The sequence below is a fragment of the Rhinoraja longicauda genome, chromosome 1 (assembly GCF_053455715.1).
Source record: "Rhinoraja longicauda isolate Sanriku21f chromosome 1, sRhiLon1.1, whole genome shotgun sequence".
Classification (NCBI taxonomy): Eukaryota; Metazoa; Chordata; class Chondrichthyes; order Rajiformes; family Arhynchobatidae; genus Rhinoraja; species Rhinoraja longicauda.
The window spans coordinates 1,504,301-1,528,983 of record NC_135953.1 but is presented as its reverse complement, the minus strand read 5'-3'; the positions used below and the strand labels follow the sequence as shown (position 1 = coordinate 1,528,983).

The 24,683-nt window shown below is 53.9% G+C and overlaps 1 protein-coding gene across 3 annotated transcripts in view; it reads right to left on the bottom strand.

Annotated features, from left to right (window-relative positions):
- LOC144594491 (disintegrin and metalloproteinase domain-containing protein 12-like) overlaps positions 1-24,683 on the bottom strand; it is a 108,397-nt gene that overhangs the window by 18,748 nt on the left and 64,966 nt on the right. For all 3 annotated transcript variants that reach the window (XM_078401283.1, XM_078401199.1, XM_078401104.1), the window contains exons 11-18: positions 21,262-21,404; positions 17,152-17,329; positions 13,088-13,180; positions 11,099-11,294; positions 5,717-5,825; positions 4,544-4,736; positions 931-1,008; positions 133-271 (exon numbers count right to left, since the gene is read on the bottom strand). In XM_078401283.1, coding sequence (XP_078257409.1) covers positions 133-271; positions 931-1,008; positions 4,544-4,736; positions 5,717-5,825; positions 11,099-11,294; positions 13,088-13,180; positions 17,152-17,329; positions 21,262-21,404 — 1,129 coding nt within the window. The remainder of the gene's footprint in view (positions 1-132; positions 272-930; positions 1,009-4,543; positions 4,737-5,716; positions 5,826-11,098; positions 11,295-13,087; positions 13,181-17,151; positions 17,330-21,261; positions 21,405-24,683) is intronic.

Sequence of the window (24,683 nt, the reverse complement as noted above, 5' to 3'; positions counted from 1 at the left end):
CTGGCTGTGTACCTGGCTGCGTACCTGGCTGTGTACCTGGCTGCGTACTTGGCTGTATACCGGGCGGCGTACCTGTCTGCTCAGCTGGCGGCGTACCTGGCTGTATACGTGGCTGCGTACCTGGCGGCTTACCTGTCAGCTCAGCAGGTGGCGTACCTGGCTGAGCAGCTGGCACGGGCCCACTGTCGATGCTGCCGCCCGTCCCAGTGAACTTGCAGTATGGAGGGGACCAGCCCACATCACAGTAACAGTTGTCGTTATTGTTACAGACCTGGAACCAACACATACCTGATATCAGCAGCCGTGTAGCACACGTTTACAGAGAAACACAGCTTGCAGCTGGTCGAGAATCAAACACCCCTCCAGGAAACCTCTCCCCAAAGCACTGCTCTGTGCTTGTCCACACAGCTGGTAGTGTGTGTATGGAACCAGCTGCCAGAGGAGGTAGTTGAGGCAGGGACTATAACAGCTCTTCCCCTTCCACCCATATCCCTCCATCTCGCTTTACACCTCACCTCTTCTTATCTCTCACCCATTTGTCTCCTTACCACACCCTGCCTTTGTCACTCACTCCCCCCATCTGCCCATCACCCCCCTCAACTGTATCCTCCCGGCAAGCCAGGAAAAGACAAAGAGTGCTGGAGTAACTCAACGGGTCAGGCAGCATCTGTGGAGATGATGGATAGGTGACGTTTGACAGAGTGCTGGAGTAACTCAGCGGGTCAGGCAGCATCTGTGGAGAACATGGATAGGTGACGTTTGACAAAGTGCTGGAGTAACTCAGCAGGTCAGGCAGCATCTGTGGAGATGATGGCTAGGTGTTGGAGTAGGTCAGCAGCATGTGATGTGATGTGATGTGCTTGCCACCCCGGCCCTGCCCGTGGGCACTAGGTGAGGGTGGGTGGGTGGGTGAGATGATCAATATCCTACCCCGTTGTTGTTACAGGTGGCGTGGCAGCTCCCCACGTGGAACTGGATGACGTTCTGGCACGATGCGTTAATACAGGCCTGTGACACAGAGAGCAGTGTGTTAGTTCACCTCACAGTCACTGGCATTGCCAGCTCACCACACAAGCCAACTATTAGAGGCATAAGGAAATAACTGCAGATGCTGGTACAAATCAAAGGTATTTATTCACAAAATGCTGGAGTAACTCAGCAGGTCAGGCAGCATCTCGGGAGAGAAGGAATGGGTGACGTTTCGGGTCGAGACCCTTCTTCAACTATTAGAGGCGTCAGCCACAGGGAGAGTCGCACACATCTGGAGTGTTTTCTCTTGAATGGTGGAGGTTGAAGGGAGACCTGACTAGGCAAGGCCCCAGGCAGCGACGGGATTCCCCCTGACCTGATAAAGCACTGCAAGACGACCTTAATGCTTCCTTTGCATGAAGTCCTCTGCCAGTGCTGGCAAGAAGGAGCTGTACCGCAGGACATGAGGGATGCCACGATCATTACCTTCTACAAGAACAAGGGTGAGAGAAGCGACTGCAACAACTACAGAGGCATCTCCCTCCTCAACATCGTCGGCAAGGTCTTTGCTCGGGTCATCTTGATCCGCCTACAGAAGCTGGCAGAACGTGTCTACCCAGAGTCTCAGTGCGGTTTCCGAGCTGAAAGGTCAACAGTAGACATGGTCTTCTCCCTTCGCCAGCTCCAGGAGAAGCACAGAGAACAGCGGATGCCCCGGTATATTGCTTTCATTGACCTCACCAAGGCGTTCGACTTCGTCAGCAGAGATGGCCTATTCAAGGCTCTCCCAAAGATCGGCAGCCCACCAAAAGTGCAGAGCATGACAGAATCCTTCCACATCAACACGAAGGGGACAGTGCAGTTCAATGGCAGTTTCTCGGAGCCCCTCGACATCCACAGTGGCGTCAAACAAGGCTGCGTCCTCGCTCCCACACTCTTTGGGATTTTCTTCGCTCTGCTCCTGAAACATGCCTTCGGCACCGCAACAGAGGCGATCTACCTGCGTACTAGATCAGACGGCAGCCTCTTCAACCTCACCCGCCTCAGAGCCAAGACAAACGTACGTGAAGCTCTCATCAGAGACATGTTGCTCGCGATGACGCAGCAGTTGTGTCCCACACCCAGCAGGAACTACAGTCACTGATGGACCGCTTCTATTGGGCTTGCAAGGACTTTGGGCTGACCATCAGCCTGAAGAAGACGAACATCCTGGGGCAAGGTACCGAGGCACCGCCCGTCATCACCATCGACGACTACGAACACGATGCCGTCCATCAGTTCACGTACCTCGGCTCCACCATCACCGACAACCTCTCCTTGGACACAGAGATTGACAAGAGGATCGGGAAGGCAACTACAACTCTCGCTCGCCTCACAACTCGAGTGTGGACCAACCCAAAGCTGACAGTGAAGACAAAGATAGCAGTCTACAACGCCTGTGTCAACAGCATGCTGCTGTGCGGCAGTGAGACATGGACTACATATGCCAGACTGGAGAGAAGACTCAACACCTTCCACCTTAGAAGCATCCGCCATATCCTGGGTATATCCGGGCAAGACAGAGTGTCCAACGCTGAGATTCTGTCTGGCGCTGGCCTTCCGAGTATGTCCACTCTACTCAGGCAGCGCAGGCTGCAGTGGCTGGGCCATGTCCACCGCATGGAGGATGGCCATATTCCATGACATCCTCTATGGAGAGCTGACATCTGGGAGGGGAACCATCGGACGCCCCCAGCTACGTTACAAGGATGTCTGCAAGAGAGATTTGAAGGCGCTCGATGTGGAGTCCTGGGAGAACCTTGCAGCTGACCGTACGAGGTGGAGAGAGAGGTACCCTGAACCAACATCTCAAAACGGGGGAAGAGAAACTGATGAACGAAGCGGCAGACAAGCGGGCACGCAGAAAGGAGCGCAGCAACTTAACAGACCAGAGACCACACACAAACGTGACCTTTGCCACAGAGACTGTCACTCCCCCATTAGTCTCTTCAGCCACAAGCAACGCTGCTCTTCACACAGAGAGTGGTGAGTCTGTGGAATTCTCTGCCACAGAAGGTAGTTGAGGCCAGTTCATTGGCTATATTTAAGAGGGAGTTAGATGTGGCCCTTGTGGCTAAAGGGATCAGGGGGTATGGAGAGAAGGCAGGTACAGGCTACTGAGTTGGATGATCAGCCATGATCATATTGAATGGCGGTGCAGGCTCGAATGGCCGAATGGCCTACTCCTGCACCTATTTTCTATGTTTCTATGTTTCTATGCTCTAGCCGAGGTGTGGAGCAAGCAGCCAACTAGGATGCATCACCCATGGTCAGCCATGACCAAGGGGGGCCTAAGAGGAATGGAAGGAGTTGCAGCCCCACACTCTCCAGAGCAGCCCTTGTTTAGTTTAGAGATACAGCACGGAAACAGGCCCTTCAGCCCACTGGGTCCGTGCTGACCAGCGATCCCCGCACATTTACACTATCCTACACACACTAGGGACAATTTTTAAAAAACATTTACCAAGCCAATTAACCTACAAACCTGTACATCTTTGGAGTGTGGGAGGAAACCGGAGCACCCGGAGAAAACCCACGCAGGTCACGGGGAGAACGTACAAACTACGTACAGACAGCACCCGTGGTCGGGATGGAACCTGGGTCTCCGGCGATGCCAACACTGCAACGGACTGTCACACGAGGAAAGATTGGAAAGACTGGCCTTGTATTCACTGGAGTTTAGAAGGATGAGAGGGGATCTTATAGAGACGTATAAAATTATAAAAGGACTGGACAAGCTAGATGCAGGAAAAATGTTCCCAATGTTGGGGGAGTCCAGAACCAGGGGCCACAGTCTAAGAATAAAGGGGAGGCCATTTAAAACTGAGGTGAGAAGGAACTTTTTCACCCAGAGAGTTGTGAATTTGTGGAATTCTCTGCCACAGAGGGCAGTGGAGGCCAATTCACTGGATGGATTTAAGAGAGAGTTAGATAGAGCTCTAGGGGCTAGTGGAATCAAGGGATATGGGGAGAAGGCAGGCATGGGTTACTGATTGTGGACGATCAGCCATGATCACAATGAATGGCGGCGCTGGCTCAAAGGGCCGAATGTCCTCCTCCTGCACCTGTTTTCTACGTTTCTATGTCACGCTACCGCTGCACCACCGCGCCGCCCTGTCCCGTGTGGCTCGGAACACCCTTGTTGCACTGGGCTGGGAGCACCCTTGTTCTGGGCTCAGGGCACCCTTGTTGTGCTGGGCTGAGAGCACCCTTGTTGCACTGGGCTGGGAGCACCCTTGTTGTACTGGGCTGGGAGCACCCTTGTTCTGGGCTCAGGGCACCCTTGTTGTGCTGGGCTGAGAGCACCCTTGTTGCACTGGGCTGGGAGCACCCTTGTTGTGCTGGGCTGGGAGCACCCTTGTTGTGCTGGGCTGAGAGCACCCTTGTTGCACTGGGCTGGGAGCACCCTTGTTCTGGGCTCAGGGCACCCTTGTTGTGCTGGGCTGTGAGCACTCTTGTTGCACTGGGCTGAAAGCACCCTTGTTCCCACGGGGCTCAGAGCACCCTTGTTCCTGCAAGGCTGGATGCACCTTACCTGATGGGGCCCACACTTGGTGCCCGGGAGGATGAGGTCGGTGCTGCGTGTATCCTCGAAGGTGGTGTACGTGGCCCGGCACACGTAATCGACGCCCTGGTAGGTCAGCGAGGTGGAGATGACGTGAACGTTGCCACCACGGATCGGTTTGTCACTTCCCCCCGTGCACTGCATCTTCCCGCAAAGGACATCCCTGCAGGGAGACAGTCACACGCTGGCCTCACCCCTACAACCATCACCCTCCGAGGCTCACACCTTACCTGCCAACCAGTCAGCAGAAAGACTGTGCACGATTACAAGCTTGCCATTCAGAGTGTACAGGTGCAGGATGAGGGAATAACGTTTAGTGCAAGGTAAAGCCAGCAAAGTCCGATCAAAAGTCTGACATGGTGAGCTGGTTTATTTTAGTTTAGAGATACAGCGCGGAAACAGGCCCTTCGGCCCACCGAGTCCGTGCTGACCAGCGATCCCCACACACTAACACTACCCTACACGCACTCGGGACAATTTACAATTTTACCAAGCCAATTAACCTACAAACCTGTACATCTTTGGAGTGTGGGAGGAAACCGGAGCACCCGGAGAAAACCCACGCAGGTCACGGGGAGAACGTACAAACTACGTACAGACAGTACCCGTAGTCGGGATGGAACCCGGGTCTCTGGCGCTGCATTCACTGTTGGTCTTGACCCATTCCTTCTATGGAGATGCTGCCTGACCCGCTGAGTTACAGCAGCTTTTTGTGTTGCTCTTTAGTTTGGTTTAGCTGATGGATACAGTGTGGAAGCAAGCTCTTGGGCCCACTGAGTCCACTCTGGCCATCGCTCACTCACACACCAGTTCCATGTTCTCCCACTTTCTCATCCTGCACTTTAGGGGCAATTTACAGAAGCCAATTAACATTCAAACCAGCACATCTTTGGGAAGGGGCACCCAGAGGTCATGGGGAGAACGTGCAAACTCCACACAGACAGCACCCGCGGTCAGGATTGGACCCGGGTCTCTGGCGCTGTGAGGCAGCAACTCTACCGCTGCGCCACCGTGCCGCCCACAATCAACTTGTTACATTATAATTCAAATGTCATGAAGCAGCCCAACGTTTGTCATTGTCTGGGTAAAGTCCCTGCTTTGGGGCAGGTAGTGTTGTACAAAGCAGGGATGTTCAGCACGTACTCAGCCTGGCACGGAACATGCTCGTTGTTTTCGTTCTGGCCACAATTGCCAAACTGGCTTCCTTGCTCATTGGTGATTTGGTAGCAGATCTGTTCCGCAGACATGGCACCTGGAGAAAGAAGGAGGCAGGTAAACTCATCCTAGTCACCATCCTGCTGCAGGCACATTCTCCAGATATGGCACCTGGAGAAAGAAGGAGGCAGGTAAACTCATCCTAGTCACCATCTTGCTGCAGGCACATTCTCCAGATATGGAACCTGGAGAGAGAAGGAGGCAGGTAAACTCATCCTAGTCACCATCCTGCTGCAGGCACATCCCAGCGAGAGGGTGTTTGTAATTCCCGGAGGAACTGTTCCTGAGCTGCACTCTTCCATGCCCCTGAGCCCGTGGCACTAGCTGGGGTGGGCATCTTGGTCGGCACAGGGGGGTTGGGCCGAACGGCCTGTGTCTGTATACATCTGCCCACCCCATCACAGGAAGGATGTGGAGGCTTTGGAGAGGGTGAGAGGAGGTTCACCAGATGCTGCCTGGATTACAGGGTCCAGCTACAGGGAGAGGGGGGAGAGGGTGGAGAGGGGGTTTGCCAGATGCTGCCTGGATTACAGGGTTCAGCTACAGGGGAAGGTTGGACAAACTGGGATTGTTTATCAGGAAAGTCTCCACATGCTTCCTGTAACGGGTGACTGGAAGTGCATGCAATACTCTGAATGTGGCTGCATCAAAGTGCTATAAAACTGCAGCATGACTTCCTGACACTAATACTCAATGCCCCGACCAATGAAGGCAAGCAAATCATACATCTTCAGTCTGAAGAAGGGTCTCGACCAGAAACGTCAGCCACTCCTTCTCTCCAGAGGTGCTGCCTGACCTGCTGAGTTACCCCAGCATTTTGTGTCGACCTTCGATTTAAACCAGCATCTGCAGTTCTTTCCTACACATATCATGCATCTTATTTAAGCACTCTATCTTTGTGTTTTGCCACTATCAGGCTGCCACTTTCTACCCTCGTCCTGACTGTCTGCACGAACCATGCATCTCATCATTTTATATCCATCAGGTCATAAGGAATAGGAACAGAATTGGGCCATTCGGCCCATCGAGTCTACGCCATTCAATCATGGCTGAACTATCTCTCCCTCCTAACCCAATTCTCCTGCCTTCCCCCCATAACCCCTGACACCCGTACTAATCAAGAATCTATCTATCTCTGTCTTAAAAATATCCACTGACTTGGCCTCCACAGCCTTCTGTGGCAAAGAATTCCACAGATTCACCACCCTCTGACTAAAGAAATTTCCCCTCATCTCCTTCCCAAGGGAATGTCCTTTAATTCTGAGGCTGTGCCCTCTGGTCCTAAACATCCTCTCCACATCCACTCTATCCAGGCCGCTCACTATTCTGTACGTTTCAGTGAGGCCCCCCCATATTCTTCTAAACTCCAGCGAGTACAGTTGTATTCTTAATGTTTTAATGCTTTATGCTTTATTCTTAATTGTTTACTGTATGTTGGTGTTGTTACTTGCGAGCAGAGCACCAAGGCACATTCCTTGTATGTGTACATACTTGGCCAATAAACATTTATCCATTTGTTCATTCATTCATTCATTCATCGATGTGCCTATCCAAAAGTCTCTTAAACACCTCTATCATATCAGCCTCGAGGGGAATCAAAAACCAGTAGACAGGATTTAAAGAGAGAGGGGAAAGATTTAATAGGAACCTGAGGGGCAACTTTTCCACACAGAGGGTGGTGGGTGTATGGAACATGCTGCCAGAGGAGGTAGTTGAGGCTGGAACTATCCCAACATTTAAACAACAACATTGAGACAGTTACATGGATAGGACAGGTTTGGAGGGATATGGGTCAAAGGTGGGATGAGTGTAGATAGGATATGGTGGTCAGTATGGATGAGTTGGGCCAAAGGGCCTGTGTCCTTGCTGCCTGTCACTGTAACTCTGCTTCACCTGGGACGAGGAGGTGTGACACCAGCCCTGCCGTAGAGTGACACAGTGTGGATGCTTTCAAGAGAGAGCTGGATAGAGCTCTTAAGGATAGCGGAGTGAAGGGGTATGGGGAGAAGGCAGGAACGGGGTACTGATTGAGAATGATCAGCCATGATCGAATTGAATGGCGGTGCTGGCTCGAAGGGCTGAATGGCCTACTCCTGCACCTATTGTCTATTGTCTATTGAAATAGGCCCTTCATAGAGTCACAGAGTGATATAGTGTGGAAACAGGCCCTTCATAGAGTCACAGAGTGATACAGTGTGGAAACAGGCCCTTCATAAGAGATTAGTATGCAAACTAAGAGATTAGTATGCAAACTTAAAGCACACGGTATTGTGGGTTCAGCATTGATGTGGATAGAGAACTGGCTGGCAGACAGGAAGCAAAGAGTAGGAATAAACGGGTCCTTTTCAGAATGGCAGGCAGTGACTAGTGGGGTACCGCAAGGCTCAGTGCTGGGACCCCAGTTATTTACAGTGTATATTAATGATTTGGATGAGGGAATTGAATGCAACATCTCTAAGTTTGCGGATGACAAGAAGCTGGGTGGCAGTGTTAGCTGCGAGGAGGATGCTAGGAGGCTGCAGAGTGACTTGGATAGATTAGGCGAGTGGGCAAATGCATGGCAGATGCAGTATAATGTGGATAAATGTGAGGTTATCCACTTTGGCGACAAGAACAGGAAAGCAGAGTATTACCTGAATGGTGACCAAATAGGAAAAGGGGAGATGCAACGTGACCTGGGTGTCATGGTGCACCAGTCATTGAAAGCAAGCGTGCAGGTGCAGCAGGCAGTGAAGAAAGCGAATGGTATGTTAGCATTCATAGCAAGAGGATTTGAGTATAGGAGCAGGGAGGTTCTGCTGCAGTTGTACAGGGCCTTGGTGAGACCGCACCTGGAGTATTGTGTACAGTTTTGGTCTCCTAATCTGAGGAAAGACATTCTAGCCTTAGAGGGAGTACAGAGAAGGCTCACCAGATTGATTCCTGGGATGGCAGGACTTTCATATGAAGAAAGACTGGATAGACTCGGCTTATACTCGCTGGAATTTAGAAGACTGAGGGGGGATCTTATAGAAACATATAAAATTCTTAAGGGGTTGGAGAGGCTAGATGCGGGAAGATTGTTCCCGATGTTGGGGAAGTCCAGAACCAGGGGTCACAGCTTAAGGATAAGGGGGAAGTCTTTTAGGACCGAGATGAGAAAACATTTCTTCACACAGAGAGTGGTAAGTCTGTGGAATTCTCTGCCACAGAAGGTAGTTGAGGCCAGTTCATTGGCTATATTTAAGAGGGAGTTAGATGTGGCCCTTGTGGCTAAAGGGATCAGGGGGTATGGAGAGAAGGCAGGTACAGGTTACTGAGCTGGATGATCAGCCATGATCATATTGAATGGCGGTGCAGGCTCGAAGGACCGAATGGCCTACTCCTCCACCTATTTTCTATGTTTCTATGTTTCATAGAGTCACAGAGTGATACAGTGTGGAAACAGGCCCTTCAGCCCAACTCGCTCACACCGGCCCAACAATGTCCCAGCTACACTAGTCCCACCTGCCTGTGTTTGGTCCATATCCCTTTAAACCTGTCCTATCGATGTATCTGTGCCACTGCTTCTTAAACATTGTGTTGGTATCTGCCTCACCACCTCCTCTGGCAGCTTGTTCCATTCACCCATGCACTCATCGTTTAAAAAAGATACCCCTCAGGTTCCTATTAAATCTTTTCCCCTTCACCTTGAACCTATGTCCTCTGGTCCTCGATTCCCCTACTCTGGGCAAGAGACTCTGTGCATCTACCCGATCTATTCCTCCCATGATGTTGTACACCTCTATAAGATCTCCCCTCATCCTCCTGCGCTCCATGGAATAGAGACCCAGGCTGCTCAACCTCTCCCTGTAGCTCACACCCTCTAGTTCTGCCAACATCCTCGTAAATCTTCTCTGAACCCTTTCAAGCTTGACAATATCTCTCCTATAACATGGTGCCCAGAAGTGAACAATATTCTAAATGCGGTCTCACCAACATCTTAGACAACTGCAATATGACCTCCCAACTTCTATACTCAATACTCTGACTGATGAAGGCCAAAGTGCCAAAAGCCTTTTTGACCAACTTATCTACCTGTGACTCCACCTTCAAGGAACCATGCACCTGTACTCCTAGATCCCTCTGCTCTACAACACATCCCAGCGACCTACCATTTACTGTGTAGGTCCTGCCCTTGTTCGACGTCCCAAAATGCACCACCTCACACTTCTGTGTATTAAATTCCATCAACCATTCATCCGCCCACCTGGCCAATCGATCCAGATCCTGCTGCAATCGTTCACAACATGTTGCCCAGAACTGGGCACAATACTCTACATACAGCAGCGTATTGTACAACTGCAACATGACCTCCCAAAGCCGCTGACATGTGTGGGGAAGGGACTAGGGTTACCAACTTTCTAACTCCCAAATACGGGACAAGGTAACGTCACCTCCCGCGCCCCACGTGAGCTCACCTAGCCAGCGGCCACGTGCTCCCGCTCCACCAATGGCAGCCGCCCGGGCCGGGAGGCGGGTTGCTAAGCAACCTCCGTTAGGCAAACACACTCAGCCCCGCTCCCCGAACACACTCTGTTGGCCTACAGTGTCCGGGCCTCCAGCAGTGCCCGGGCCTACAGTGTCCAGGCCTACAGTGTCCGGGCCTACACTGTCCGGGCCTACACTGTCCGGGCCTACAGTGGCCGGGCCTACAGTGTCCGGGCCTACAGTGTCCGGGCCTACAGTGTCCGGGCCTACAGTGTCCGGGCCTACAGTGTCCGGGCCTACAGTGGCCGGGCCTACAGTGTCCGGGCCTACAGTGTCCGGGCCTACAGTGTCCGGGCCTACAGTGTCCGGGCCTACAGTGGCCGGGCCTACAGTGGCCGGGCCTACAGCGGCCCCCGGGCCTACAGCGGCCCCCGGGCCTACAGCGGCCCCCGGGCCTACAGCGGCCCCCGGGCCTACAGTGGCCAGGCCTACAGTGGCCGGGCCTACAGTGGCCGGGCCTACAGTGGCCGGGCCTACAGTGGCCGGGCCTACAGTGGCCGGGCCTACAGTGGCCGGGCCTACAGTGGCCGGGCCTACAGTCGCCGGGCCTACAGTGGCCGGGCCTACAGCAGTCCCCGGGCCTACAGTGGCCGGGCCTACAATGTCCGGGCCTACAGTGTCCGGGCCCACAGTGGCCAGGCCCACGGCGCGCCCCCAGGGCCTAATACGGGACAAGGGCGGTTCCGTATGGGACAAACAAATTTAGCCCAAAATACGGGATGTCCCGGCTAACACGGGACAGTTGGCAACCCTAGAGGGGACGGTGCCGTCATCTGGTAGCTGCTGCTAGCCTGTACTCACCTTCACCCCAGATCTCCCTACATTGATCGTCTGCTGAACGGCAGAAGCCCTGGTTGCAGTACAAGTTCCCCTTGCTGCAGGTGTAGCCATCTTTCATGTAGTGATTGCTGGGGCAATCTTGGGAGCTTCCTGAGCAGTACTCCGGCAGGTCACACTCCCCCCGCCTCGGCCTACACACCGTGCCTGCTGAGAGGAACTGAAGAAAGACGGCATCAGAGGATGGCAGGCAGCAGGAAGTATGAGCTGAGAGTGAGGTGGAGGGAAGGGAGCAGGGGGGAGGAGCTGAGAGTGAGGTAGAGGGAAGGAGGGAGGAGCTGAGGGTGAGGTAGAGGGAAGGGAGTAGGAGGGAGGAGCTGAGAGTGAGGTAGAGGGAAGGGAGTAGGAGGGAGGAGCTGAGAGTGAGGTAGAGGGCAGGGAGCAGGGGTGTCCCCTGTGAAGTGTGGGAGTACCGTATAGGGGCGCCAACTAGCTCACTCCCAAATACGGGAGAAGGTGACGTCACCACCCTGCGCCCCACGTGACCTCACCCAGCCAGCGGGCATGTGTTCCCGCTCCACCAATGGCGGCCGCGGGTTCGGGAGGCGGGTTGCCACGCAACCTCCGTTAGGCGACTCCCGGGCCTCCAGACCTACACTGTCTGGACCTACACTGTCTGGGCCTACGCTGTCCGGGCCTACGCTGTCCGGTCCTACATTGTCTGGGCCTACGCTGTCCGGGCATACACAGTCCGGGCCTACACTGTCCGGACCTACACTGTCCGGGCCTACACTGTCCGGGCCTACACTGTCCGGGCCTACACTGTCCGGGCCTACACTGTCCGGGCCTACACTGTCTGGGCCTACACTGTCCGGGCCTACACTGTCTGGACCTATACTGTCCGGGCCTACACTGTCCGGGCCTACACTGTCCGGGCCTACACTGTCCGGGCCTACATTGTCCGGGCCTATACTGTCCGAGCCTACTCTGCCCGGGCCTACACTGTTCGGGCCTACAGCGTCCGGGCCTAGAGCACCCCCCCCCCCCCCCCCCCCCGGGCCTAATACGGGACAAGGGCGGTCCCGAACAGGACAAACCAATTTAGCCCAAAATACGGGATGTCCCGGCTAATAAGGGACAGTTGGCAACTGGAGTACCATACACACAGGGGCTGAGGTTGAAAATACTACAACTGCTCAGGCACAATCATAAGGTCATAGGTAATAGGAGCAGAATCAGCCTACAATGGTGGGGAGTGTGGTGTGTGGGTGTGTGATGGACTGGGCCACATCTACAACTCTGCAATGTCTTGTGGTCTTGGGCAGAGCTGTTCCCAAACCAAGCTGTGATGCAGCCTGACAGAATGCTTTCTATGGTACACCTGCTGTAGAAATGTGTAAGAGTCACTGGAGAGATAGAAACATAGAAACATAGGTGCAGGAGTAGGCCATTTGGCCCTTCCAGCCAGCACCCATTCATTGGATCATGGCTGATCATCTAAAATCAGTACCCCGTTCCTGCTTTCTCCCCATACCCTTGATCACATTAGCCCTTAGAGCTACATCTAACTCTCTCTTGAAAACATCCAGTGAATTAGCCTCCACTGCCTTCTGTGGCAGAGAATTCCACAGATTCACAACTCTCTGGCTCATCTCAGTCCTAAATAGCCGACCCCTTATGCTTAAACTGTGACCCCTGGGTCTGGACCCCCCAAAATGGGGAACATTTTTCCCGCATCTAGCCTGTCCAATCCTTTAAGGATTTTATACGTGGCAAATCCCCTCAGTCTGCTCTAGAAGTGGAGACGTGGGGCAGCTTGCTGGCTGCTGCCTCACCAATGTGGAGGGTGGGTCCACCATAGATCATTGGTTATATTAACACCAGGGAACTTGGAGCTGTCAACCATTTGCACATCTGCTCCATTGATACTGTTTGGGAGGGGAGGTGGTCGTCTGGCACTCCGGTACAACTCTGACCCAGCTGGTGAAGGCAGGCGGCCAGCATCTTACTTACATTGCAGTCCTTACAGCAGGCACCAATGGATGAGCACACTGCTCCCGGCACCAGTCTACAAGTCAGAGGCTGACAGCAGGGGTCTGAACATTCCTGAGCACAAAACAATGGAGAGAGTGAAGAGGGGGAGGATCACATGGAAGTTCACTTATATCTAACCGGGGTTCCTGCTGGGGCCTTACATAGAACAGCACAGGAACAGGCCCTTCAGCCCACAATGTCTGTGCCCAACATGATGACAAGACCAACTCTTATCTGCCTGATCTATATCTCTCCACTCTCTGCCTATCCATGTGTGTATCCATGTGTGTATCCATGTGCCTGTCCATGTGCCTGTCCATGTGCCTGTCCATGTGCCTGTCCATGTGCCTGTCCATGTGTGTATCCATGTGTGTATCCATGTGCCTGTCCATGTGTGTATCCATGTGTCTGTCCATGTGCCTGTCCATGTGCCTGTCCATGTGTGTATCCATGTGCCTGTCCATGTGTGTATCCATGTGCCTGTCCATGTGCCTGTCCATGTGTGTATCCATGTGCCTGTCCATGTGCCTGTCCATGTGTGTATCCATGTGCCTGTCCATGTGCCTGTCCATGTGCCTGTCTGTCCATGTGTGTATCCATGTGCCTGTCCATGTGCCTGTCCATGTGTGTATCCATGTGTGTATCCATGTGCCTGTCCATGTGTGTATCCATGTGTGTATCCATGTGCCTGTCTGTCCATGTGCCTGTCCATGTGCCTGTCCATGTGCCTGTCCATGTGCCTGTCCATGTGCCTGTCCATGTGCCTGTCCATGTGCCTGTCCATGTGTGTATCCATGTGCCTGTCCATGTGCCTGTCCATGTGTGTATCCATGTGTGTATCCATGTGCCTGTCCATGTGCCTGTCCATGTGCCTGTCCATGTGTGTATCCATGTGCCTGTCCATGTGCCTGTCCATGTGCCTGTCCATGTGCGTATCCATGTGCCTGTCCATGTGCCTGTCTATCCATGTGCCTGTCCATGTGCCTGTCCATGTGCCTGTCCATGTGCCTGTCCATGTCCCTGTCCATGTGTGTGTCCATGTGCCTGTCCATGTGCCTGTCTATCCATGTGCCTGTCCATGTGCCTGTCCATGTGCCTGTCCATGTGCCTGTCCATGTCCCTGTCCATGTGTGTGTCCATGTGCCTGTCCATGTGCCTGTCCATGTGCCTGTCCATGTGCGTATCCATGTGCCTGTCCATGTGCCTGTCTGTCCATGTGCCTGTCCATGTGCCTGTCCATGTCCCTGTCCATGTGTGTGTCCATGTGCCTGTCCATGTGTGTATCCATGTGCCTGTCCATGTGTCTGTCCATGTGCCTGTCCATGTGCCTGTCCATGTGCCTGTCCATGTGCCTGTCCATGTGCCTGTCCATGTGTGTATCCATGTGCCTGTCCATGTGTCTGTCCATGTGCCTGTCCATGTGCCTGTCCATGTGCCTGTCCATGTGCCTGTCCATGTGTGTATCCATGTGCCTGTCCATGTGTGTATCCATGTGCCTGTCCATGTGCCTGTCCATGTGCCTGTCCATGTGTGTATCCATGTGCCTGTCCATGTGCCTGTCCATGTGCATTAATGACTTGGATGAAGGGATTAAAAGTACCATTAGCAAATTTGCAGTTGATACAAAGCTGGGTGGCAGTGTGAACTGTGAGGAAGATGCTATGAGGTTGCAGGGTGACTTGGACAGGTTGTGTGAGTGGGCGGATGCATGGCAGATGCAGTTTAATGTGGATAAGTGTGAGGTTATCCACTTTGGTGGTAAGAATAGGAAGGCAGATTAATATCTGAATGGTGTCAAGTTAGGAAAAGGGGACGAACAACGAGATCTGGGTGTCCTAGTGCATCAGTCACTGAAAGGACTGCGGATAGCGGAGTCAGGGGGTATGGGGAGAAGGCAGGTACGGGGTACTGATTGAGAATGATCAGCCATGATCACATTGAATGGCGGTGCTGGCTCAAAGGGCCGAATGGCCTCCTCCTGCACCTATTGTCTATTGTCTATTGAAAGGAAGCATGCAGGTACAGCAGGCAGTGAAGAAAGCCAATGGAATGTTGGCCTTCATAACAAGAGGAGTTGAGTATAGGAGCAAAGAGGTCCTTCTGCAGTTGTACAGGGCCCTAGTGAGACCGCACCTGGAGTACTGTGTGCAGTTTTGGTCTCCAAATTTGAGGAAGGATATTCTTGCCATTGAGGGCGTGCAGCGTAGGTTTACTAGGTTAATTCCCAGAATGGCGGGACTGTCATATGTTGAAAGACTGGAGCGACTAGGTTTGTATACACTGGAATTTAGAAGGATGAGAGGGGATCTTATCAAAACATATAAGATTATTAAGGGGTTGGACACGTTAGAGGCAGGAAACATGTTCCCAATGTGGGGGAGTCCAGAACCAGGGGCCACAGTTTAAGAATAAGGGTCAGTCAGAAAGTTGTAAATCTGTGGAATTCTCTGCCTCAGAAGGCAGTGGAGGCCAATTCTCTGGATGCGTTCAAGAGAGAGCGAGATAGAGCTCTTAAGGATAGCGGAGTCAGGGGGTATGGGGAGAAGGCAGGAACGGGGTACTGATTGAGAATGATCAGCCATGATCACATTGAATGGCGGTGCTGGCTCGAAGGGCCGAATGGCCTACTCCTGCACCTATTGTCTATTGTCTATGTCAGCAGCTCATCCCATACACCCACCACCCCCTGTGTGAAAAGTTTGAATGAATAAATGATAGTTTGTTACCACAGGTACAGGTGACAGTGACATTCATTGTTGTGCAATCATACACAAAGTGTGCAGAGTGGCCACGTTAAGGACGCCGACAAAGGTACAAAGTCCTCAATATCGTCCCATGATTCCTCTTGCCCCATAGGTCCTTAATCTCCCGCCCCCCCCCCCCCCCCCCCCCCACCTCACTTTAAACCCCTCGTTCTTGATGCCCCTCCCTCGAGTAAAATAATCTGTGCATTCACCCCATCTATTCCCCTCATGGTCTTGTGCACATGTGGGTCGGCATGGGTGCTTTGGGCTGAAGGGCCTGTTTCTGCGTTGTGTGACTCTGTGACACTATTTATTTAGTTTGGTTAATTTCTCGTGTACCGAGGTCCAGTGAAAAGCTTTTGTTGCGAGCTACCCAGTCATCAGAAAGACAATGCATGATTACAATCGAGCATTTACCCAGCATAGATACAGAATAAGGGAATAACGTTTAGTGCAAGGTAAAGCTAGCAAACGTCCGATCAAGGATAGTCCAAAGGTCATCAATGAAGTAGATAGTAGTCCAGCACTGCTCTCTGGTTGGTGAGAGGACGGTTCGGTTGACTAATAACAGCTGGGAAGAAACTGTCCCTGGATCTGGAGGTGTGCGTCTCCGCACTTCTGTACCTCTCGCCCGATGGGAGAGGGGAGAAGAGGGAGTGGCTGGGCGGGGTGAGACTGGTCCTTGATGATGCTGCTGGCCTTGCCGAGGCAGCGTGAGGTGTAGATGGAGTCAGTGGTGGGGAGGTTGGTTTGTGTGATGGTCTGGGCTGCGTCCACAATTCTCTGCCATTTTGTACGGTCTTGGATGGAGCTGTTCCCAAACCAAGCTGTGATGCATCCTGATAAAATGCAGTCTACGGCGCAACTGTAGACGTTGGTGAGTTGCAGGGGACATGTCGAACCTCCTAAACCTTGTAAGGAAGTCCCTCCACTGCCTCCCTCCCCTCTCCCTGGGTCCCCTGCACTGGGAACTGTGGACCCTCCTTACCCCCCCCCCCCCACTCCACCCCCACCCCTTCTCCATAGGCCCCCCTCCCCCCCGGACCCCCCTCCCCGGACCCCACCCCATGGCCCCCCTCCCCCGGACCACACCCCATGGCCCCCCTCCCCCGGACCCCCCTCCCCCGGACCCCACCCCATGGCCCCCCTCCCCTGGACCTCCCTCCCCCGGACCCCCCTCCCCCGGACCCCACCCCATGGCCCCCCTCCCCCAGGCCCCACCCCATGGCCCCCCTCCCCGGGCCCCCTCCCCCGGGCCCCCCACCCCCTCCATGGCCCCCCTCCCCAGCCCCTCCTCACCCCGGCCTTGCCACAGTCGCACTCCTCGCCCTGCTCCAGGTACATGTTGCCACACTCAGGCCCCTCCACCAGCAGGTGTAGTGGTGGCAGGTTGTACAGGCACACCCCCAAGCCCTGCAGCAGGCTGCTCTCCAGGTCAACTCTGCTGCAGCTGCTGAACATGGTCGGGATCTCAAAGCTGAGGGACAGACAGTAGCCAGAGAGTCAGACGTTCCCCACCCGCACCCCCTCCCGACATCACCCTGTGTGAAAACATCAACCCTCACCTCACTTGTGTCACGGACCCAGACAGCATGGAAACAGGCCCTTCAGCCCAACCTGCCCACACCGACCAACATGCCCCATCTACACTAGTCCCACACCGCCCAACATGCCCCATCTACACTAGTCCCACCTGCCCACACTGACCAACATGCCCCATCTACACTAGTCCCACACCGACCAACATGCCCCATCTACACTAGTCCCACACCGACCAACATGCCCCATCTACACTAGTCCCACACCGCCCAACATGCCCCATCTACACTAGTCCCACCTGCCCACACTGACCAACATGCCCCATCTACACTAGTCCCACACCGACCAACATGCCCCATCTACACTAGTCCCACACCGACCAACATGCCCCATCTACACTAGTCCCACACCGACCAACATGCCCCATCTACACTAGTCCCACACCGACCAACATGCCCCATCTACACTAGTCCCACACCGCCCAACATGCCCCATCTACACTAGTCCCACCTGCCCACACTGACCAACATGCCCCATCTACACTAGTCCCACACCGACCAACATGCCCCATCTACACTAGTCCCACACCGACCAACATGCCCCATCTACACTAGTCCCCCCTGCCCACACCGACCGACATGCCCCATCTACACTAGTCCCACACTGGCCAACATGCCCCATCTACACTAGTCCCACACCGACCAACATGCCCCATCTACACTAGTCCCACCTGCCCACACCGCCCAACATGCCCCATCTACACTAGTCCCACACCGACCAACATGCCCCATCTACACTAGTCCCACCTGCCCACACCGGCCAACATGCCCCATCTACACTAGTCCCACCTGCCCACACCGACCAACATGCCCCATCTACACTAGTCCCACCTGCCCACACCGACCGACATGCCCCATCTACACTAGTCCCATACCGACCAACATGCCCCATCTACACTAGTCCCACACCGACCAACATGCCCCATCTACACTAGTCCCACCTGCGCACACCGACCAACATGCCCCATCCACACTAATCCCACCTGCCCATACCGAACAAACAAGCCCCATCTATACTAGTCCCACCTGCCCACACCGACCAACATGCCCCATCTACACTAGTCCCACCCGCCCACACCGACCAACATGCCCCATCTACACTAGTCCCACCTTTGCCCACACCGACCAACACGCCCCATCTACACTAGTCCCACCTGCCCACACCGACCAACATGCCCCATCTACACTAGTCCCACCTGCCCACACCGACCAACATGCCCCATCTACACTCGTCCCACCTGCCCACACCGACCAACATGCCCCATTACACTAGTCCCACCCGCCCACACCGACCAACATGCCCCATCTACACTAGTCCCACCTTTGCCCACACCGACCAACATGCCCCATCCACACTAGTCCCACCTTTGCCCACACCGAACAACATGCTCCATCTACACTAGTCCCACCTGCCCATACTGACCAACATGCCCCATCTACACTAGTCCCACCTGCCCACACCGACCAACATGCCCCATCTACACTCGTCCCACCTGCCCACACCGACCAACATGCCCCATTTACACTAGTCCACCCGCCCACACCGACCAACATGCCCCATCTACGCTCGTCCCACCTTTGCCCACACCGACCAACATGCCCCATCCACACTAGTCCCACCTTTGCCCACACCGAACAACATGCCCCATCTACACTAGTCCCACCTGCCCATACCGACCAACAAGCCCCATCTACACTAATCCTACCTGCCCACACCGACCAACATGCCCCATCTACATTAGTCCCACCTGCCCACACCCACCAACATGCCCCATCTACACTAGTCCCCCCAGCCCACACCGACCAACATGCCCCATCTACACTAGTCCCACCTGCCCACACCGACCAACATGCCCCATCTACACTAGTCCCACCTGCCCACACCGACCAACATGCCCCATCTACACTAGTCCCACCTGCCCACACCGACCAACATGTCCCATCTACACTAGTCCCACCTGCCTGCGGTTGGCAGGTAATACAATCAAATTAATATCAAATACTGTTGATGTTAATCCCATTACATTCTACCCTCCCCCCGGATTCAACTCCAAACTCACACAAGGTGGGCAGGTTACAGACGCCAGGTTACAGACGCCAGACCCACCAACCTCGCCGTCTAGACCCACAACCCCACACGTCTAGACCCACGACCCCACACGTCTAGATCCCCCAACCCCCCACGTCTAGACACATCCACCCCACACGTCTAGACCCACGACCCCACATGTCTAGACCCACGACCCCACACGTCTAGACCCACGACCCCACACGTCTAGACCCACGACCCCACACGTCTAGATCCCCCAACCCCCCACGTCTAGACACATCCACCCCACACGTCTAGACCCACGACCCCACATGTCTAGACCCACGACCCCACACGTCTAGACCCACGACCCCACACGTCTAGACCCACCTACCCCCCACGTCTAGACCCACGACCCCACACGTCTAGACCCACGACCCCACACGTCTAGATCCCCCAACCCCCCATGTCTAGACACACCCACCCCACACGTCTAAACCCACGACCCCACACGTCTAGACCCACGACCCCACACGTCTAGACCCACGACCCCACACGTCTAGATCCCCCAACCCCCCACATCTAGACCCACCCACCCCACACGTCTAGACCCACGACCCCACACGTCTAGACCCACTCACCCCACACGTCTAGACCCATGACCCCGCCGTCTAGATCCACTCACCCCACACGTCTGGACCCCCCCGCCGTCTAGACCCACGACCACACACCTCTAGACCCACGACCCCACACGTCTAGACCCACGACCCCACACGTCTAGACCCACGACACCACACGTCTAGACCTACCCACCCCACACGTCTAGACCCACGACCCCACACGTCTAGACCCACCTACCCCACACGTCTAGACCCACGACCCCACACGTCTAGACCCACGACCCCGCCGTCTAGATCCACCCACCCCACATGTCTAGACCCCCCGCCGTCTAGACCCACGACCACACACCTCTAGACCCACGACCCCACACGTCTAGACCCACAACCCCCCGCCGTCTAGACCCACGACCACACACCTCTAGACCCACGACCCCACACTTCTAGACCCCCCACCCCACACGTCTAGACCCACGACCCCACACGTCTAGACCCACCCACCCCACATGTCTAGACCCACCCATCCCACATCTAGACCCACCCACCCCATACGTCTAGACCCCCCGACCCCGCACGTCTAGACCCCTGCCATCTAGATTCACCCACCCCACATGTCTAGACCCCCCCACCCCACACGTCTAGACCCACGACCCCACACGTCTAGATCTCCCAAACCCCGCCGTCTACATCCACCCTCCCCACACGTCTAGACCCCCCGACCCCGCACGTCTAGACCCACGACCCCACACGTCTAGACCCACGACTCCACACGTCTAGACCCACCCACACGTCTAGACCCACCCACCCTCTCTTTGGGATGGGGTGGGGAAACCAGAGTGCCCGGGGGAAATCTACACAGTCACAGGGGGAACTTACAAACTCCACACTGACAGCACCAGTGGTGGGGATTGAACCTGGGACGCTGGTCTACCCGCTGTGCCGCCCTGATGCCGGGGGTGGTGGCGCGCGGTCTCACGTTCCTAGCCCAGCGCCATGTCCATGATGGGACGCAGTGGCTCTACCCGCTGTGCCGCCCTGATGCCGGGGGTGGTGGCGCGCGGTCTCACGTTCCTAGCCCAGCGCCGTGTCCATGATGCTACGCAGTGGCTCTACCCGCCGTGCCGCCCTGATGCCGGGGAGGTGACGCGTGGTCTCACGTTCCTACCCCAGCGCGGTGTCCATGATGCAGCCGGCTGAGCGGTCCTGACAGTGACAGCCACGGGCAGCGGTGTTGTGGGTCAGCCCCAGGTTGTGGCCAAGCTCGTGGGCCAGTGTTGCCGACACCATCAGGAAGCTGGGGTGGATGTCCTGGAAAGAAGGGCAAGAACAGCCTGAGAACGGCGGCACACACTGATGCCCACTCACACAAGATCAACAGCCACAGGAGCAGAAGCAGACCAGGCTGCCCAATGAGTCTACTCCGCCATTCAAACATGGCCGATCTATCTCTCCCTCCTAACCCCATTCTCCTGCCTTCTCCCTGTAATCCCTGACTGCCGCCCTCATTTCATGCAAGGCTGCAGAGTGTAATTGGCGTGTGGCCTTGAGAGCAACGAGGAGGCCTGTGGATGGGAGGGTCCTGTCAGGCTGACCTGGCTCACCGCCCACCGCGGCCCCTCGACTGAGGACCGCCCACCGCCGACTGAGAATCGCTCACTGCTCAGCGGCCCAACCACTGAGGACTGACTGGTGGGACCGCGGTTGTCCTCTGAACTCAGGCCAGAGCCACCGGCAGCAAGCACGCCGCCAACAATGAGATGTGACCCATGAGGCGGTGGACCTGGGGGCCGAGGGGGACCGGCCGCATCACCAAGAACAATGGGGACCCAGCGTGGGGGGGCCGTGAACAGTGGGGGGTGGAGAACAAGAGCAACCAGTGGTGGCGGAGGGGGGTGGTGCTGAGAACAAGAGGAACCGGTGGTGGTGGGGAGGGGGGGGGGGGGGGGGGAATGAAGAAAGGATCAATAATATTACCTTCATGGTACTTGTGACAATAATGGTTCTATCTATCTATCGATCTATCTATCTGGTGGAAGGTTGTTTCTCAGACTGGAGGCCTGTGACTAGTGGTGTGCCTCAGGGTTCAGTGCTGGGCCAGTTACTGTTTGTCATCTACATCAATGATATGGATGAGAACACACAGGGCAAGATTAGCAAGTTTGCTGATGATACAAAAGTGAGTGGTTTTGCAGATAATGAGGATGTTTGTGAACGATTGCAGCAGCATCTGGATCGATTGGCCAGGTGGGCGGAGGAATGGTTGATGGAATTTAATACACAGAAGTGTGAGGTGTTGCATTTTGGGACGTCGATCAAGGGCAGGGCCTACACAGTAAATGGTAAGCCCCTGGGTCATTAATGTATATTATAAATAATCATTAATGTATATTATAAATAGCTGCAGTCCCAGCATCGAGCCTTGTGGTACCCCACTAGTTACTGCCTGCAATTCTGAAAGGGACCCGTTAATCCCTACTCTTTGGACAAATCATTGGACAAAGTCAGCATGGATTCATGAAAGGTAAATCATGTCTGACGAATCTTATAGAATTTTTCGAGGATGTAACTAGTAGAGTGGATAAGGGAGAACCAGTGGATATGTTATATCTGGACCTCCAGAAGGCTTTCGACAAGGTCCCACATAAGAGGTTAGTATGCAAACTTAAAACACACGGTATTGTGGGTTCAGTATTGATGTGGATAGAGAACTGGCTGGCAGACAGGAAGCAAAGAGTAGGAATAAACGGGTCCTTTTCAGAATGGCAGGCAGTGACTAGTGGGGTACCGCAAGGCTCAGTGCTGGGACCCCAGCTATTTACAATATATATTAATGATTTGGACGAGGGAATTGAATGCAACATCTCCAAGTTTGCGGATGACACGAAGCTGGGGGGCAGTGTTAGCTGTGAGGAGGATGCTAGGAGGCTGCAGAGTGACTTGGATAGGTTAGGTGAGTGGGCAAATGCATGGCAGATGCAGTATAATGTGGATAAATGTGAGGTTATCCACTTTGGTGGCAAGAACAGGAAAGCAGACTATTATCTGAATGGTGGCCGATTAGGAAAAGGGGAGATGCAACGAGACCTGGGTGTCGTGGTGCACCAGTCATTGAAAGTAGGCATGCAGGTGCAGCAGGCAGTGAAGAAAGCGAATGGTATGTTGGCATTCATAGCGAGGGGATTTGAGTATAGGAGCAGGGAGGTTCTGCTGCAGTTGTACAGGGCATTGGTGAGACCGCACCTGGAGTATTGCGTACAGTTTTGGTCTCCTAATCTGAGGAAAGACATTCTTGCCATAGAGGGAGTACAGAGAAGGTTCACCAGATTGATTCCTGGGATGGCAGGACTTTAATATGAAGAAAGACTGGATAGACTCGGCTTGTACTCGCTGGAATTTAGAAGATTGAGGGGGGATCTTATAGAAACGTACAAAATTCTTAAAGGGTTGGACAGGCTAGATGCAGGAAGATTGTTCCCGATGTTGGGGAAGTCCAGAACAAGGGGTCACAGTTTAAGGATAAGGGGGAAGTCTTTTAGGACCGAGATGAGAAAGTTTTTTTTCACACAGAGAGTGGTGAATCAATCTCGTGAACCTACACTGCACTGCCTCAATTTCAAGGATGTCCTTCCTCAAATTAGGAGACCAAAACTGTACACAATATTCCAGATGTGGTCTCACCAGGGCACTATACAACTGCAGAAGAACCTCTTTACTCTTATATTCAAATCCTCTCATTGTGAAGGCCATCATGCCATTAGCTTTCTTCACTGCCTGCTGTACCTGCACGCCAACTTTCAGTGACTGGTGTACAAGGACACCCAGGTCTCGCTGCACTTCCCCCTTACCTAACCTGACACCATTGAGATAATAATCTGCCTCCTTGTTTTTGCCACCAAAGTGGATAACCTCACATTTATCTATATTATACTGCATCTGCCACGTATCTGCCCACTCACTCAACCTGTCCAGGTCACCCTGCAACCTCCTAACATCCTCTTCGCAGTTCACACTGCCACACAGCTTTGTGTCATCTGCAAACTTGCTAGTGTTACTTCTAATTCCTTCGTCCAAATCATTAATATATATGTTGCGGCCCCAACACCGTTTACTCCTACTCTTTGCTTCCTGTCTGCCAACCAATTTTCTATCCATGTCAACACCCTACCCCCAATACCATGTGCTCTAATTTTACTCACCAATCTCCCGTGTGGGACCTTATCAAAGGCTTTCTGAAAGTCTAGATACACTACATCCACTGGCTCCCCTTCATCCATTTTACTTGTCACATCCTCAAAAAATTCCAGAAGGTTTAGTCAAGTATGATTTCCCTTTCATAAATCCATGCTGACTTGGACTTATCCTTTTACTGCTATCCAAATGCACCGTTATTACCTCTTTAATAATTGACTCCACCATCTTTCCCACCACCGATGTCAGGCTAACTGGTCTGTAATTCCCCGTTTCTCTCTCTCGCTCCTTTCTTGAAAAGTGGGATAACATTAGCTATCCTCCAATCCACGGGAACTGATCCTGAATCTATTGAACATTGGAAAATGATCACCAATGCATCCACTATTTCTTGAGCCA